Consider the following 15,811-nt stretch of genomic DNA (forward strand, 5'->3'; position numbering starts at 1 on the left):
ACATAATATCCATCAGCTCATGATATAAATACAAAAGAACCCATTACTAAAGGGAATTATCTTCCAACACCGAGGACAATGAATCAACCTTGGCACATAAGGCAGGCCTCCTTGTTCTCGATGCTGCATTGGAGGACCTTCTGCGAGTAGATGTCGGACTCGCTGGGAACGTCTTCCTTCTTCTCCTCGACCTCACCCTGAGAATCACCGTTGATCTCGGCTTCGCGAGAGATTCTGTTCGTGACATTCTCGTTGTTTCCATTCACTTGCTCAATGGGCGCACGGGGAACCGCTGAATAGGTACTGGCTGCAATGCCAGTAGCCCTCTTCTTACTAATCCTGGCGACATTCGTATCCTCAACCTTCAGTTGCTCCTGGTCGACGGTGAACTGGATGGGAGCGGAGGCTGCCATCGTACGAAGATAGTACATGCCGGTCTTCAAGCCCATCTTCCAGCCAGCAAAGTGCATGCTAGTAATCTTGCCCATTGTGGGCTCCTTGAGATGGATGTTAAGGGACTGAGACTGGTCAATGTATGCACCACGGTCCGCGGCCATCTCGAGGATTCGTCGCTGGGAAATCTCCCATACAGTCTTATAAAGAGCCTTGATGTCGTCGGGAATGTTAGGGATGTTTTGCACCGAACCACCGTCAGCAATGATGCGGTTCTTCATGTTATCGGACCAGAGGCCAAGGTCGACAAGATCCTTGAGCAGCCAAGGGTTGACAACTTGGAATTCGCCAGCAAGGACACGGCGAGAGTAGATGTTGGAGGTGTAAGGTTCAAAGCACTCGTTGAAGCCCAAGATCTGGCTGGTGCTTGCTGTGGGCATGGGCGCAACAAGAAGACTGTTGCGGACGCCAGTCTGCGCAATCTTGGCCTTGAGGGAATCCCAGTCCCACAAATCGGTGGGGGTGCGATCCCACATGTCATACTGCAGGATACCTTGAGAAACAGGAGAGCCCTCGTAAGTCACATAAGGGCCATTCTCCTTGGCTAAGTCAGAAGATGCGGTCAATGCACCGTGGTAGATGGTCTCGAAGATTTGAATGTTCAGCTGCTTAGCCTCGGCAGAATCGAATGGCAAACGCAAGGCAAGGAATGCGTCAGCCAATCCGTTGACACCGAGGGCAATCGGACGGTGGCGGAGATTGCTCTTCTTGGCCTCAGGCACCGGGTAGTAGTTGATGTCAATAATCTTGTTCAGGTTGCGAACTAGAACCTGCACAACTTCATGCAGCTTTCCGAAGTCGTATTCGCCACGGGCTGCGTCAACGAAGGTAGGGAGAGCGAGAGAGGCCAGATTGCAAACAGCGACCTCGTCAGGGGCGCTATACTCAATGATTTCTGTGCAAAGGTTGGAGCTACGGATGGTTCCCAGGTTCTTCTGGTTGCTCTTCCTGTTGCAAGCATCCTTGTAGAGCATGAAGGGGTTGCCAGTCTCGGTCTGAGCCTCCAAAATGGCATACCATAGCTTCTGAGCCTTGACAGTTCGGCGGCCCCGACCTTCCTTCTCGTACCTATCATCTTATCAGCGCGTGCAAAGGTCCAATGTAAAAAAAAAAACTACTCACTCCTCATAGAGAGCCTCGAACTCGTCTCCATAGACATCCGCCAAACCAGGGGCCTCGTTAGGGCAGAAGAGAGTCCAATCCCCGTTCGCCTCGACACGCTTCATGAACAAATCCGGTGTCCAGAGAGCGTAGAACAAATCGCGAGCTCTCACTTCCTCCTTCCCGTGATTCTTGCGGAGATCCAAGAATTCGAAAACATCAGCGTGCCAGGGCTCTAGATAGATCGCAAAGGCCCCCGGGCGCTTGTTTCCTCCCTGGTCGACGTATCTGGCCGTGTTGTTGAACACCCGAAGCATGGGAAGGATACCGTTGGACGATCCATTGGTACCACTGATGTAAGAACCGGTGGCACGGATCCGGTGGACGTTAAGACCGATACCACCAGCAGTCTTGGAAATCATAGCACATGTCTTCAACGTGTCATAAATACCCTCAATACTATCCTCCTTCATGTCGACCAAGAAGCAAGAGGCCAGCTGGGGCTGGGGAGTACCCGCGTTGAATAGGGTCGGAGAGGCATGTGTGAAGAATTTTTGGGACATCAAGTTATACGTCTCAATAGCTCTCTCAATATCATTTCCGTGTATCCCAACGGCAACACGCATGAGCAAGTGCTGAGGACGCTCGGCAACCTTTCCATTCAGACGTAGAAGGTATGATCGCTCGAGGGTCTTGAAGCCGAAGAAGTTGTAATTGAAATCTCGGTCATATACGATGGCTGAGTTGAGCTCGTCGGCATATTTCAACACAATTTCGTACGTTTCTTTCGATATCATAGGAGCAGGCTTTTTATTCTTGGGATTGACATAATGGTAGAGATCCGAGATGACGAGGGAAAATTGTTTCTTCGTTTGCTTGTGAAGGTTCGACACAGCGATACGAGCGGCAAGGATAGCATAGTCTGGGTGGGTGACTGTCATGTAGGCCGCAGTCTCAGCAGCCTTTGTAGGAAAATATCAGCATTGAGATAATTCATACGACGCGTTCAGTGACCATACCAGGTTGTCAAGCTCAACTGTTGTGACGCCTTGGTAGACACCGGAAATGACCTTCTGAGTGATAGCAGCGGCATCGACATGCTCAGGATCAAGGCCATAGCACAGCCTTGACACACGAGCCGTGATCTTGTCGAACTGGACGCGTTCTTTGCGTCCATCTATGTGATGATAACCGTGTTAACAGAGCCCAGAGGGGGATAGGCAACGTGGTTGACCCTGAAGGGGAACTTGCGAGAACGCGTTTAAACCAAGCCGGAGACGGCTAGAAGCTTCGGAATGCTGGTTCAATTTAGACGTACCTCTCTTGTAGACAAACATCTTGCAGGACAGCGGGGACGTGGCCCGGTGAGTATGTGAAATGAAGAAGCTCGCAAAGACAAGCAGGGTATGATGGTATTCAGATTAATAAAGGGACTTGAATAGGTTTAGAACAATGAGAAGAGAGTGGACTGTCGCTGGGGGGGTACACGCGTGTGCTCGAGCAGGGCTGAAGAGGATGAGAGGAAAAAAGAGACTGGAGGGGCCGAGCGAAGGGAGATATCGACTCCGATTCACGCGTTCCAGGTGAATAATCAACGCGACTTTTCGTGTTTGGACTTAATCGGTTGCCCTGCAGACCTTGTCCCTTGGCGGTCAAAAACGCGCTAGGTGACGGGGTCATGTGATCTATATTGGCAGTCACAGCAACAAGATGGATTACTCATAAACGAGCACCTCATGAGCACCCGGTACTCAAATTCCTATGGCTACTGATGATTTCGTTGTTACCCCCCCACGTCCCCGGGTGTGTGGAATTTTGAAGGTTAGATGTAATTTCAAACGAGGTATTTGATAGTCTCCCCTTGTCCAGGGGATAATGTTATCCCAATATGTGACATGCCTAATATACCGACACATACGAACTGCAGAGAAGCCACACTAAATGCATTTCCGAGAATAATTGTCCAGAACCAAATATTGTACACCGTCTTCAAGGCGTCCTTAAAGCGTAGCCGCGAATCCAAGGAAAACAACGGCCGCGAATGCAGCGGCAGAGACTTGCTTGTCAGAAGAGGCGCCGTTGGTTTCGGAGGGATCTTCGCTGCTGTCGGTGTTCGAAGCCGACTCTGAGTCAGTCGAGCTTGGGTTGTCAGTCGAGGTCCCAGAGTCAGAAGATGAAGTGGCGGAGGAAGAGGGGGAGGAGGAGGAAGATGTTGTCGGTGTAGAGATGTCTATTTATACGGGGTTAGTTAGGAACCGAGCCTTCTCTATCCTGGAAGGGCAGACGAACCAACATTGAAACCAGCGTCTTTGCAAACACTGGAGTAGAATTTCAGGGCTTCCTGTGCGTCATCTCCGCAGGCATCCCTAAGAGAGGACTGAATATCGTCGCCATTCGTCTTGCAAATTCCCTTCAGGTCGCCGGGATTCTCGGGACTGTTTGAGAGATATCCTTAGCAAATGACTCTTTTCACTCGTCCCAACTTAAGAATAACATTGAACCTACCCCACAACTTGGAGCAGACAAGCAGGAGTGCTAGCAGTAGCAACGTTGCTAAGAGCGAAAAGAGCGACAACGAGAGTAGACTTCGCGAAGAGCATACTGGCGTTTGGGACGCAATAATCGGAACCGGAGTTGGGATCGGATGGGTTCAGGGGAAGCAATGGGGCACGCGGCAAGTAGTGGTTGGAGTGAAAGAGCGACTAGGATGATTCTGGTAAAGACCGTGGAATATTTTAAGGAAAGGAGTTGCCCTGCAGAAAGAGCGACAGTCAACAACGAAAGAGTTGAAGATGAGATCTTGAACAAGAAACGAATGTTGGATTGAGAAAGACGGAGGAACAAGGAGACGCCGCCCCCAGCCAAGGTTGTTTCACCCAATGAGGTAGTGGACCTGCCGATCGCTCGTCCCTGACTCCCGGCCCGCGTTTCATCTTGACCAACGTTTCTCATGCGACTTGAAGGGTTCCTGCAACAAGAAACTGGAACACAGATCCATACCAAAGAATTTGGAGTCACTGGAGTAGTGGCAGTCTAATGGATACTACAGATCTACTTGTTGAATTACACAAGCCTTCCCAAGTGCCTTCACTCAAGAAGAGGAATGCCTCTTCAAATTATTTACAAAACATCGCTCACCACCAGCGCGGGCGACATAACATTGATAACAGGACTTTTCAGAGCAAATTTGGATTAGATCTAGCGTCAACGAAATTTCGTCTGGCCGTCGTTATGATTATTATAGTTATATAGCGAGATTTCAAGCTCGACCCGTCTGTCCAGAAGGTCGCTTAACTATATGGGTCTGCTCAGAGTTGAAAAAAACAGGGTTCTCAGCTCTCATAACCTTTGGATGGAAGATCAAAGAGACAGCCGAGGTGTGAGGACTGAAGAGGCTGCGGAGAGCGTCTTACCAAGAAAACATATTTCATCTTCGAGCCCATAATTAAAGCTTCGCACCAGTTAGTACTCCCACTCAGGGTCATAAGAACTATGAATTATCTCCTGTACTTCCAGTCTTTCATCCACGATCTCTCGACCATTTACCAAGTCATTCTCATTTGCTCGCTTCTCAGCTTCAGCCTCATCCTTCGCGATGCCCGCCTTAACATGTCGCTTAATCAACCTTTGCCGTGCAACATCAAAATCAACATCAACGAACCAAAGCTCATCCATCAGTTTCGCCGCTGAGCTCCAGGGCTCCTTGTTTAAGCTTAGATAGTTCCCCTCGAAGAAAATCACCCGCCTTGTGGGTGCAATGGGAACATCATTCTCCACAGGGTCCTTGACTGCGTGGTCGAAGCTCGGGGCATATAATGTTTGCGATGTTGGCGTCAATGGCTCACGCAAAGCGCGCACTAATTCCAAGAACTTCTCTCCATCAAACGTAAAAGCCGCGCCTCTTCGTGCGGCAGCATATTCGGGATCAGGCATTTCAGCAAGCTGTGCCCGTGTGAGGTGGTACCCATCCATAGGGATAACGGAGGCAATCAGGCCTTCGTTTTGCCCGGCGTATATTTCGTTAATACGCCTGGCCATTATCATGGCAAGCTCCGTCTTTCCCGAGCCAGGAATCCCGCTGACTGCGATCATCAAGCGGGCATCTTCTGCCGTTCTCTGGAATATGTCTGTTGGTGTCATGTTAGCGACTACGCTCAGTTCTGCCGGAGGTGAAAGTGCATGGGTCTTACCCCAGACCTTATCAACGAGTCTGGATACTTGTGATTCCATGGCTATGTGGAAATATTCGAGAGGAACAGATGATGAGGAGTGTATAGGTATGAGTTCAGCGAAAGAGATTTCCAGTTATTAGCCAGCTATTATTCAGCTATGCAGGACGATGGGGCGGTAGTATATGGCGACAGAGTCCAATCCCAATAAATAAATCATATCACCCACAACACCTTGCCATATCCCAGCGCTGATAGAAGCTATCCTAATAAATAATCGCGGAAGGCGGGGCTTGTCGTCAGAGTGGGGTTCGTGACGGGGCCTGGAGCGATGAGCTCCGTAGAAAGACTCAAAGCGCCTCGTCTCCTCATCTCAAGCAGCGCCTTCCACAGTCAAGTTGAACTTGGACGGAGATGTCTCAAACTTCTGGATATAACAGCTCTTCGTTAATTGTATGGGAATTTTCTCTGCGGCAGCCCTTGGTGCCAGAGAGGTCCGATTCCCAGTATCGGCAACCGAGCAGTTGGGACAGAGCTACGAGGACCTCCAGGTGTCTGCGACGGGGTCGACCCGAAGGATTTCAAAAGTCCCCATGACGGCCATCGAGACAATCTCCTCAGCTTACAGATAGTATCCCGGAGTTGGGTGCGATTTCCCGACGTCCCCAGGGCTTGTTCCTCAAATGGCTTCTTTCATGTATTCCGATAGTACTCTCACAGTTTGTCCATATATCGAACATGAACTCAAGATACGAGAAGTCATAAAAGTATGAATACAATAAAACCGAACATTTGCCCCATGGTCTCATGGAAGACTTGACGGATCAAACGCCACAGAACGCCAGAATGATATCTTTCCCGCTAAAAATCCACACATCTTGAAGCTCGTCCTCACCGAACCCGGAAAGAAAATATAACAGAATACTTAAAACATGGTAAGAGAAGCAAAAAAAGACAATTCACATCTGCCTGGCGGGGCCAGCTGAACCGTGAGCGCTGTTCAGGTCATCGTTTGTGCCTGCTCTTTGGCCAATGGTGCGGGACAGTCCAGCTGCCGCCCACCAGTCATCGGGGATATCTTCCCGGCGAGCAAGTCGATCCAAGATGGCCTGCATATGGTGTAAATCTGGCTCTCCCGAGGAGTCCGAGAACGCAAAAGAGATTGTGGGGATAGAAGGAGGAGGGTTCATGGCCGTCTGCAGAGATTGCAGATTGTGCGAGCGTCTCATGGACTCGACCTGCCGCATCCGCCGGCGATAACGCCGGAATAGGGATTGTTGAGTAATTTCACCATCTGACTCGGTATCGGAATCAGTCGAACTCGGATAATCACAAGGATTCGAGTATTCCGGATAGGGACCAAGGGTCATTTGCACTGTTGGAACCGTCGGGTGGAAGGGGGTTTGAAGGGATTCGAGGGAGGTCGCAGAGCTTCTCGATGTCCCATTGCGCGAGACATCCGTTCCGGAGGTGGATGCGGAGTTAAAGGAAGAATCAGCACTGGGGAGGTTGGCATCTGGCGTTATAGTGGTCAGAAGAGTCTCCCAGGCATCATTTGCATGGTCATCTTCCAGGTCCACGCTCCTTTGACGATCGCCCAGGCCGTCGATGAGTGGTTCACGGGGTGGTAAACTCGCATCGTTTATAGAGCGTTGGCCAACCCGCCGCAATAAGGGTAGAAATGATCCCGGCTGAACGTCTTCCCCGGGAGCGTCATGCCGCGGCATAGACGACAAACGAAGGAAGTCGGGCGCCGCGAGTGGTGTCGATGACCTATGGTATGCGATGGCAGGAGCAAATCGCGGAGTGAACGGGAGATGCTCCTGGTGTTCCGTTCGGCTGCTTGCGTCACCCGTCGACGCAGTGTGAGAGTGCAAGTCGGGCAGTGTTGAGTTTCGCGGAATTCGCAACCGTTGCCCTGGGCGGCTATGGCGGAGTGCATCACTGAGGATTCGCAGCCCGGCTTCGTGGCGGCTTCTGTCAGATAAGCTGCTGTTAAGGTCGAACGGTTCATTGTTTGGGGTCGCAATTGCGCCAGGGGAGTGTGAATGGCGCGGCAACCCATTCGTCTCACGCTCAAGCTCGTCTGCCAGTGGAGGAGGGAACGGTGAGCGCAATGTCGCGCTGCGCAACGCAGAACCGCGGTGTCGCGAGGGTCGGCGGATAGTGGCCTGGCGGCGAATCGCAGAGCGAGCGACCGCACTGGGGTCCTTGACCGTATTGTTTTTAGTGGCCTCCGTCGAGGAGGGCTCACGGTACATACTGCAGAGCATCAGTCAGGACGGTTGTTCCGGGTGCACGACAAGGAGCTGCGAAGCGCGCTGAATCTCGGTGGCTCGAACAAAGGGGAAACCAGCGACAAACTCACGGGATACCCATGACTGCGAAGAACTTGCGAAAATTTTCGCTCAGGCAAAGCAAAACGAATCCACGTAAACAGGCGCCGATTCTGAGACCATACGGAGGTGAATGTGAAGGGTAGAATGTTCGACGCGACGATGGCGGTGGGGGATGGCAGTGAACCTGTGTTGATGGAGAAACGGCAGGGCAAGATTTGATTTTGCTTCGAAAGGAAAAAGCGGAGGGCGCAGCCTGAGGCAGCTTGACCTCCTTGCTGTCGCGCTCGGACAGGGCTGGGATGTAGCGCAACCGACCTCGGGAGTGGATCCGTCCAGTTCAGCTCAGACAGCCGTCCACCTGCAGCATCCTCGGCACTTTGCTTGCGCTAAGGGAACTGAAAATTCCGCAGAGTCTTGGGAAGACGCCCGCCAGTTCAAAGAATGAACATTTGATGGGAAGCTGGGGAATCCGCCGACACCTCAGGCATAGATCCTTATCGCGTTGGCTTCCGATAAGCCTAAGGCCGGCTCGCCTTGGCTCCAGGGCTCCCTCGGTTAGTTAACTTCTGCGGCCCGCAGCTGACAGAATGAAGAAAACTGAGTCAACCGACAACAACTCCAGCTCGGCATCGTCAACCACTATCTTCTTCTTGCTGATCATGAAGACTTGATTTGAATGCTTACCTAACATTTAACAGTAGAGGAATGATTGAGCTCGGCCTTAGCCGGATATCCAGTCTCCTTCAACAGACCCCTCTTCCCTGGAAGGCAATTCACATCGCGGGTACGAATGGCAAAGGTTCAATCAGCGCTTATCTGTCGCATCTTCTCGCGTCTGGAGGGATACGCTGCGGTCGCTTCACCTCTCCTCACTTGATAGATCGCTGGGATTGTATCACTATCGACGAGAGAGTTGTCCAGGAATCTCTCTTTAAACAGATCGAAGCGAGGGTCAAGCTCCGAGACCAAACGTTAGGCATTGGAGCAAGCGAGTTCGAGCTATTAACTGCAACGGCATTTGAGATATTCAATCATGAACAGGTCGAGGTCGGCGTAGTCGAGGTTGGCATGGGGGGCCGCCTAGATGCTACCAATATCCTGAACAACGTCCTGGTGTCGGTGATTTCGAAGATTGGCCTGGACCACCAAGCTTTCCTAGGGAACACAATTGAGCAGATTGCTCGAGAGAAGGCCGGGATATTGAAAACTGGGGTCACCTGTGTCATCGATGGCACCAACTACCCAAGCGCGATAGAAGTCGTCCAAGACCATGCCAGGGAGCTTGATCTGAAAGCGCATCTTGTCTATCCAGATACACCAGATCGGCAATTGCCTTCACTTGTCAGTCTGTTCGAACAACTTGACTTGCAAACCCATCAGAAGGCGAATATCTCATGTGCCGCTGCTGCTCTTCAAGCTGCCTTACCACAGCTTCGCCCGAATCTCGATACCAACAACTTAATCCCACACCTGTCTTCAGTAGAATGGCCAGGACGTTTACAGAGAATCGCTCTAGCGCCGCTGGCTACGCGCAACGAGCCCGTTCTACTGGATGGTGCGCACAATGCCCAGTCAGCTGAGGTTCTTGGAGAATACGTGGATCGAAAACTGCGCACGCCGGGGAAGAAGGTCACCTGGGTTATCGCAGCATCGCATGGGAAGGATATTCGTTCGTTATTCCACCCAATTATTAAACCCAGTGATGACGTTGCGACCACAAGCTTTGGCCCTGTTGATGGGATGCCTTGGGTCAAGGCTGCCAACCCCGAAGAGCTTTCCTCGTGTGTGTTGGACATTCAAGGCATTGGAGAGGTCCAGTCGTTTGGAAAAGACACTCGTGGCGCTATCGAATGGGCCTGTAGCAAGGCGAACGGCAGCCCCCTAGTCATTGCAGGGAGCCTCTATCTCGTCTCGGACGTTTTACGTCTTCTCAGAGAAACAAGATCATGAAACACAGCAGGAGTACCCCACAGTCGCGAGCTGAATCATGATGAAAGACTAGCGGAGGCCGGAGCTTACGCAGGGCCCTGTCCGAAATACTAGACGCTCACAGAAGAATCTAATCTTCCGCGAATGTATAAACATACTTTATGTACCTAATACATGATTGTCATACTGTATAAGGGGCTCGATATCTCCAATAGAAGTGTTGAACGATATCGGGGTTCTCGAAAAGGTACCATGACACTGGGAAGGCTGATCGGAGACACACAAGCAGGTGCGTCATGCTTCAAATGGTGGCGGCCTGTGGAGAAGGGGGGAGTTCAAAACATCCGCTAATAATTTCCCTGAATTCAGCTCAGCAGGAACAACACCAGGGATCAAGATTGTTTCCTGCTTATTTATTGTCCCTGCTCCTTGTTAACTCGCTGAAAACCCAGAGTCCTAGCTGAATCCAAAGAGCTTATCTCATGTGCCCTGTTGCGTTTTCTGAGCGCGGCTTTTTGAGTGGGAGACCAAGGATTCCTCCGGTATGTCCTTTCTCCGTGAGAATTATTATTTGAATATCCTGCGTAATTTTTTTTTTCTTCAACTCTCCGTCTTATGGTTACTCTGTTTCCAGCGTTACTGACTATATACTCTCCTACATAGCGAATGTGCTGATATGAGCGATCCGATTGATTCCCCGGCGCCTGCCTTTTCCTCACACCTTCATCCCGCATTCACGATTGCACAAACCAAGGCCAGCAGACCCCATAGTACCGAGCCCAGTTTATAGAGATTCATCTGGGTTCTGACCGGCGATGGTGTCTCGGTCCAACGAGGGCCCCGAGGGGCCTCCGACCCCCAGAGCGCCTGGCACACCCGCCAGATCAAGGCTCACGAGACTCGGCTCTAGCCCCTCAAAACGAGAAGAAAGGGCAAAGGATGACCGCATGGGAAAGACTTCGGCGAAGGATGTTGCGGAACTCAAGGACTACGTATGTTGCGGCCTCCGCTTTATCGTGCTGTATGGTCGGGACTGACGATGGTCCTTGAAGCAACTTGGAGACTGCTTGGGCCGGGGTGCTTTTGGGTCGGTATACCGGGCCCTCAACTGGAATACGGGCGAAACTGTTGCCGTGAAACAAATCATGCTTGCAGATCTTCCAAAGAGCGAGTTGCGAGTTATCATGGTACAAATGCCCTTGCTGCGGTCGGTTCTACCAACTAACTGTACATGCGACAGCTAGAGATTGACCTCCTGAAGAACTTGGATGTATGATACTCTGCTCCTTGAAGCATGACCTCTGTCCATGCGCTAATCGCTGACACGATGAACCATAGCACCCAAACATTGTGAAGTACCATGGGTTTGTGAAGTCGGCCGAAACTCTCAACATCATTCTTGAGTATGTTTGCCCTTGGTCAAGGAGGCAGGGGTTATATAGCAGCTAACGATTCAGATACTGTGAGAATGGCTCTTTACATTCTATTGCCAAAAACTTTGGCCGCTTTCCCGAGACACTAGTGGGAGTGTATATGTCTCAGGTTCTTCACGGTCTTCTTTACCTGCACGACCAAGGTGTCATACACAGGGACATCAAAGGCGCAAATATTCTGACGACGAAGGAGGGCCTTGTCAAACTCGCAGACTTCGGTGTTGCGAGCCGAACTACTGGTCTGAGCGAGTCAAGTGTGGTAGGTACTCCATACTGGATGGCCCCGGAGGTCATTGAACTATCAGGTGCAACAACAGCGTCCGACATATGGAGTCTCGGATGTACCGTCATTGAGTTGCTCGAAGGAAAGCCTCCGTATTATAACCTACAGCCCATGCCAGCTCTTTTCCGGATTGTCAATGACGATCACCCTCCTCTTCCACAAGGCGCTTCTCCGGTGAGTCTTGTCACATCCAGCCTATTTTTCAATTCTTGACTAATAGCTATCCAGGCTGTCAAAGACTTTCTGACGCAGTGTTTCCAGAAAGACCCTAACCTTCGGGTGTCCGCACGAAAGCTCCTCAAACATCCATGGATAGTCAATGCTCGCAGATCTGATTCGGTAGTGCCCAAGAAGTCGACCGAGTACGAAGAGGCCGTGAGAAGTGTCCAAGAATGGAACGAGGCCCTTCGTTCGCCCGAATCAAGCGCCCTCAGGAAAGCAACTAGAAATGACAGTCAAAATCCACCGTCCCTGCGGCTCGACGTGGGACAAGCGCGATACACTCCGACGAAAGATTCACTTCCAAGTCTGGTTTCCAGGCACGTAGCAGAAAGATACCGGTCTCCTATCTCCTCAGAAGAAGACAACTGGGACAATGACTTTGCTACGGCTATCTCCCCGAGTGCGCTACAGCTGCCTCACCTGCGACCCCACGACAACTTTGGAGGAATGCTTTCCTCCGAGAAGTTGAAGGCGTTTGCCTCTCTTGATGGAACGGTTTTGAAATCTGACGATAGCTTTGAGGAATTTGATGACCCATTTGGGAAATCTCTGCAGGCCGGAGAATCAGATCCTTTGAGAACGATTCGACCTTCCCCATCACAGCAGGAAGGCTCAAGCTCTCAGCATCAGAACATATCACATGGCCCACATATGAAGCGTGGTCCCCCTATAAAGACTTCCATTAACCCAGCTCACGGTGCGCAAATGCTAACCACCTCATCATCACCGATACGACAACAGCGCCCACCCTTGTTTTATAAGGAGAATTCAATTGAAGATTACTCCGACCTTATCATCGCAAATGGAGACGTCCTTGACCGCAAACTCAGTGCTTTCCAAGTAAATACAACCTTGCAGGATGGAGCGGATCGTTCTACTAACTTGTAATAGGAAGTTGATGAAAGTGCGGATTCGCTAGAATCAGCAGAGTCAAGGGAAGTCGTCCGGTATCAAAGCTCATCTGAGCAAGAAGAGCAGCAGTCCCCGCTGCGGCGACAAATTTCCGTCAAGCGGTATCGTGGGGCCGTCGAAATCCAACAATTTGCCGAGAATGAAACCGATGAAGACTTTTCCGACATTTTGGGTGTGGATGCGGTTACACTAGATCAGACCGAAAGCGACGCAAGCTCAGATAAGAGCACCTTGATGCTGAATTCGAAGCTGTCAAACAACTCTTGGCTGGGAGACCAGGATGACGAGGACGATCCGTTTGCACAACTTGAGGAAGGACTCGATGAGACAGATCTCGAAGCCAACATTGCGCGCGACAAGCATGCCCGACTCCGAAACCAAGTGGAGGGACTTGTTGGTTCTCTGAAAACATCGCAAGACGAAGACACACTTGGAGAGATATCTGAACAGCTATTAGCTGTATTCTGCGATTTCCCAGAAACGAAGAACATCATCGTTGGCTCTCACGGGATGCTGCCAATACTGGAAATACTAGATCTATGCCGTCGACGTGATATTACCCTCTGCCTCCTAAGAGTCGTGAACGCGATTATCTACGACGATTACGAACTGCAGGAGAACCTTTGCTTCGTTGGGGGTATCCCCATCATCAACGAGTTTGCCGCAAAGAAGTATCCGCGAGAGATTAGACTTGAAGCGGCAGCTTTCGTACAGCAGATGTATCAGACATCGACTCTTACTCTCCAGATGTTTGTCAGTGCTGGCGGTTTGAATGTTCTCGTTGAGTTCTTGGAGGACGACTATGAAGATGAGCGGGATCTCGTTCTGGTTGGAGTGAATGGTATCTGGAGTGTTTTTGAACTACAAGTGGGGTTTCAATATCTACCGTATGGAGACGAAATACTGACAAGGAAGTAGGGCTCAACGCCTAAGAATGATTTTTGCAGGATTCTGTCCCGAAGTTCTGTTCTGGATCCGCTGTCCCTCGTTTTGAGCCGCGTATTGGATGAGCAAGGGGAGTTGGCCGAGATAGTGGAAGGCCGCATTGCAAATATCTTTTTCATTTTCTCGCAGGCCGAGAACCACGTTAAGGAGATGGTTGCCGAACGGACAGTTCTACACAGTATGCAACCCTGTGGCGCCAGGAATCTGCCTTGCTTATACTGACTATGCCCCAGGAGTGCTGAAAGAGTTGAAACGTATGACCCCGGCTCATCAGATAACCATGCTCAAATTTATCAAGAACTTGTCCATGTTATCTACGACGCTAGATTCTCTTCAGAATTCAAACGCGATTGACGTACTTACCGACCTCTTACGATCGACAATCAAGCGCCCACATTTCCGAGAGGTTTCTAACCAGATCCTGAATACGATCTATAATATGTGTCGCCTCAACAAATCGCGCCAAGAGGACGCTGCTCTGAACGGGATTGTGCCGTTGCTACAAAAGATTGTAAAGACGGAGCGTCCACTAAAAGAGTTTGCCTTACCGATCCTATGCGATATGGCGCATTCTGGTAAAGTCGGCCGCCGGGAGTTGTGGCGTAACAAGGGCCTTGCATTCTACATTTCACTGCTTTCTGATCCATACTGGCAGGTAACAGCTCTGGATGCTATTTTTATATGGTAAGTTGTGATAATACTAATTATCATAGTCCATGGGCTAATGCGGTACGACAGGCTTCAGGAAGAGACAGCGAAGGTGGAGGAGCATCTATTAGTGAATCGTTACGATCAGCCATCATTCACGGATGCAATAATTAGGTGTTTGACGTTATCCAAGGCAAACGCGTTCGAAAATCTCCTTGAGCCGCTCCAGAAGCTTCTGAGGCTTAGCCCTCCCATCGCCTCCACCCTCGCGCGCCCAGATCTCTTCAGCAGGCTGGGACAGAAACTCCATCACAACAAGGCCGCCGTACGTTTGAATCTTCTTCGCATTATATCTAGCATTTGCGATTCCAGCGAGGATCAGAGTGGGCTCCTCGCCGGATACGGACTCTTAGACGCGATTCGAGATTTAGAGCATGATCCGGCAATCCTCGTTCGGGACATGGCAGGGAAGCTCGTCCAGTTTAACGAACGGAGTGAAGCGTATGGTTTGGGGAAGCGCAGACCCAACGTGAGACGGGGAAGCACGACTGCAACACCTCCTGGTCTTCTTGTCAACCAATCGGCTCCTGTCACTCCTCAGATGAGTAGACAGAGTCAATCAAAAGGGTATCTCGATGGTCGAGAGACCCAACGGCGCCCACGAACCGCGCTGAGCGGCTCTGCACTAGCGCTCCGCCCTGGAAGCAGAGACGGAGTCGCCCCTAGCATTACAGGCAGCGCCAACGGGAGTTCAGGTACACCTAGGAGTAGGATATCTCGCGGCGTATCAAACAGATTATCCCATGTCGAAATGTTGACAGAAGCCGACGCTCGGCCTCCGAGCTCTATACCTCGGCGGCACTCAATTCTCCCACGGCGTCGGCGGTTGACACAGCAAGAAGGCGATAGCGGGCCCTAACTACCCGGCCTGAAAACGAACTACCTATATTCTGACATATTTCCTTTGTCAAAGGAGGTTCGAGGGTTTGGTAATCTACCGCAAGTACCCCGAGTTTATGCATAATATGGGCGCATCGGGGGGGGGGCGTTTGCTTAATCTCTCTCTCTATGCATTTATTTTCCCTTGGGTTTCGCAATTCAGCAATTTGTACAGGGCTAGTAGGCATGGAATATGGTGCATCCGTGGTATAGATGGGGGTGTATGTAGATCGTAGTCTCTTTATTGCTTCATAAGGGCTTTGCGACAGGAGTCAACGTCTTAGCTTGTGCCCAAAATCGTTCTTAGAAAGAATATACTCAGTCATGACATACAGCGACAGCTTGTGCCTATATTCAAGCCACTTGTCCACGCTCTGCAGAACTCTTTTTTAGTTGCACATGCGAAGAATGGGTGGCACTCAGCCGCGGCGAGTCCCG

At 50.8% G+C, this 15,811-nt stretch overlaps 6 protein-coding genes across 6 annotated transcripts; 2 read left to right on the top strand and 4 right to left on the bottom strand.

Moving 5' to 3' along the window:
- Window positions 1–83: 83 nt before the first annotated feature.
- On the bottom strand, window positions 84–2,891 carry BJX67DRAFT_371602 (ribonucleotide-diphosphate reductase subunit RNR1; the record flags this gene model as incomplete). Its single annotated transcript, XM_071031109.1, has 4 exons — window positions 84–1,521; window positions 1,576–2,516; window positions 2,574–2,731; window positions 2,873–2,891. The coding sequence occupies 4 exons, from the start codon at window positions 2,889–2,891 to the stop codon at window positions 84–86; spliced, it is 2,556 nt and encodes an 851-aa protein (XP_070886847.1).
- A 405-nt stretch (window positions 2,892–3,296) lies between these two features.
- Window positions 3,297–4,464, bottom strand: BJX67DRAFT_351458 (putative GPI anchored cell wall protein). Its single transcript, XM_071028906.1, has 3 exons — window positions 4,060–4,464; window positions 3,844–3,989; window positions 3,297–3,784 (listed from the first exon to the last, which is right to left on the bottom strand). The coding sequence occupies exons 1-3, from the start codon at window positions 4,152–4,154 to the stop codon at window positions 3,555–3,557; spliced, it is 471 nt and encodes a 156-aa protein (XP_070886848.1). The 5' UTR covers window positions 4,155–4,464; the 3' UTR covers window positions 3,297–3,554.
- Window positions 4,465–6,061, bottom strand: BJX67DRAFT_351462 (kinase-related protein). The gene is made up of 2 exons (XM_071028907.1): window positions 5,745–6,061; window positions 4,465–5,681 (listed from the first exon to the last, which is right to left on the bottom strand). The coding sequence occupies exons 1-2, from the start codon at window positions 5,782–5,784 to the stop codon at window positions 5,017–5,019; spliced, it is 705 nt and encodes a 234-aa protein (XP_070886849.1). The 5' UTR covers window positions 5,785–6,061; the 3' UTR covers window positions 4,465–5,016.
- A 36-nt stretch (window positions 6,062–6,097) lies between these two features.
- Window positions 6,098–8,445, bottom strand: BJX67DRAFT_351463 (uncharacterized protein). The gene is made up of 2 exons (XM_071028908.1): window positions 8,092–8,445; window positions 6,098–7,985 (listed from the first exon to the last, which is right to left on the bottom strand). The coding sequence occupies exons 1-2, from the start codon at window positions 8,100–8,102 to the stop codon at window positions 6,683–6,685; spliced, it is 1,314 nt and encodes a 437-aa protein (XP_070886850.1). The 5' UTR covers window positions 8,103–8,445; the 3' UTR covers window positions 6,098–6,682.
- Window positions 8,446–8,478: 33 nt separating this feature from the next.
- BJX67DRAFT_351465 (dihydrofolate synthase) lies at window positions 8,479–10,351 on the top strand. The gene has a single exon (XM_071028909.1). The coding sequence runs from the start codon at window positions 8,768–8,770 to the stop codon at window positions 10,010–10,012; it is 1,245 nt and encodes a 414-aa protein (XP_070886851.1). The 5' UTR covers window positions 8,479–8,767; the 3' UTR covers window positions 10,013–10,351.
- Window positions 10,352–15,709, top strand: BJX67DRAFT_351469 (serine/threonine-protein kinase). The gene is made up of 11 exons (XM_071028910.1): window positions 10,352–10,533; window positions 10,655–10,983; window positions 11,044–11,178; window positions 11,232–11,261; window positions 11,330–11,394; window positions 11,449–11,881; window positions 11,936–12,769; window positions 12,821–13,708; window positions 13,760–13,964; window positions 14,020–14,470; window positions 14,525–15,709. Exons 2-11 carry the CDS (start codon window positions 10,807–10,809, stop codon window positions 15,351–15,353), a joined length of 4,047 nt encoding a protein of 1,348 aa, XP_070886852.1. The 5' UTR covers window positions 10,352–10,533; window positions 10,655–10,806; the 3' UTR covers window positions 15,354–15,709.
- Window positions 15,710–15,811: the final 102 nt, after the last annotated feature.

This window comes from Aspergillus lucknowensis (genome assembly GCF_044049455.1).
Source record: "Aspergillus lucknowensis strain CBS 449.75 chromosome Unknown BJX67scaffold_16, whole genome shotgun sequence".
In the NCBI taxonomy this organism is placed as follows: domain Eukaryota; kingdom Fungi; phylum Ascomycota; class Eurotiomycetes; order Eurotiales; family Aspergillaceae; genus Aspergillus; species Aspergillus lucknowensis.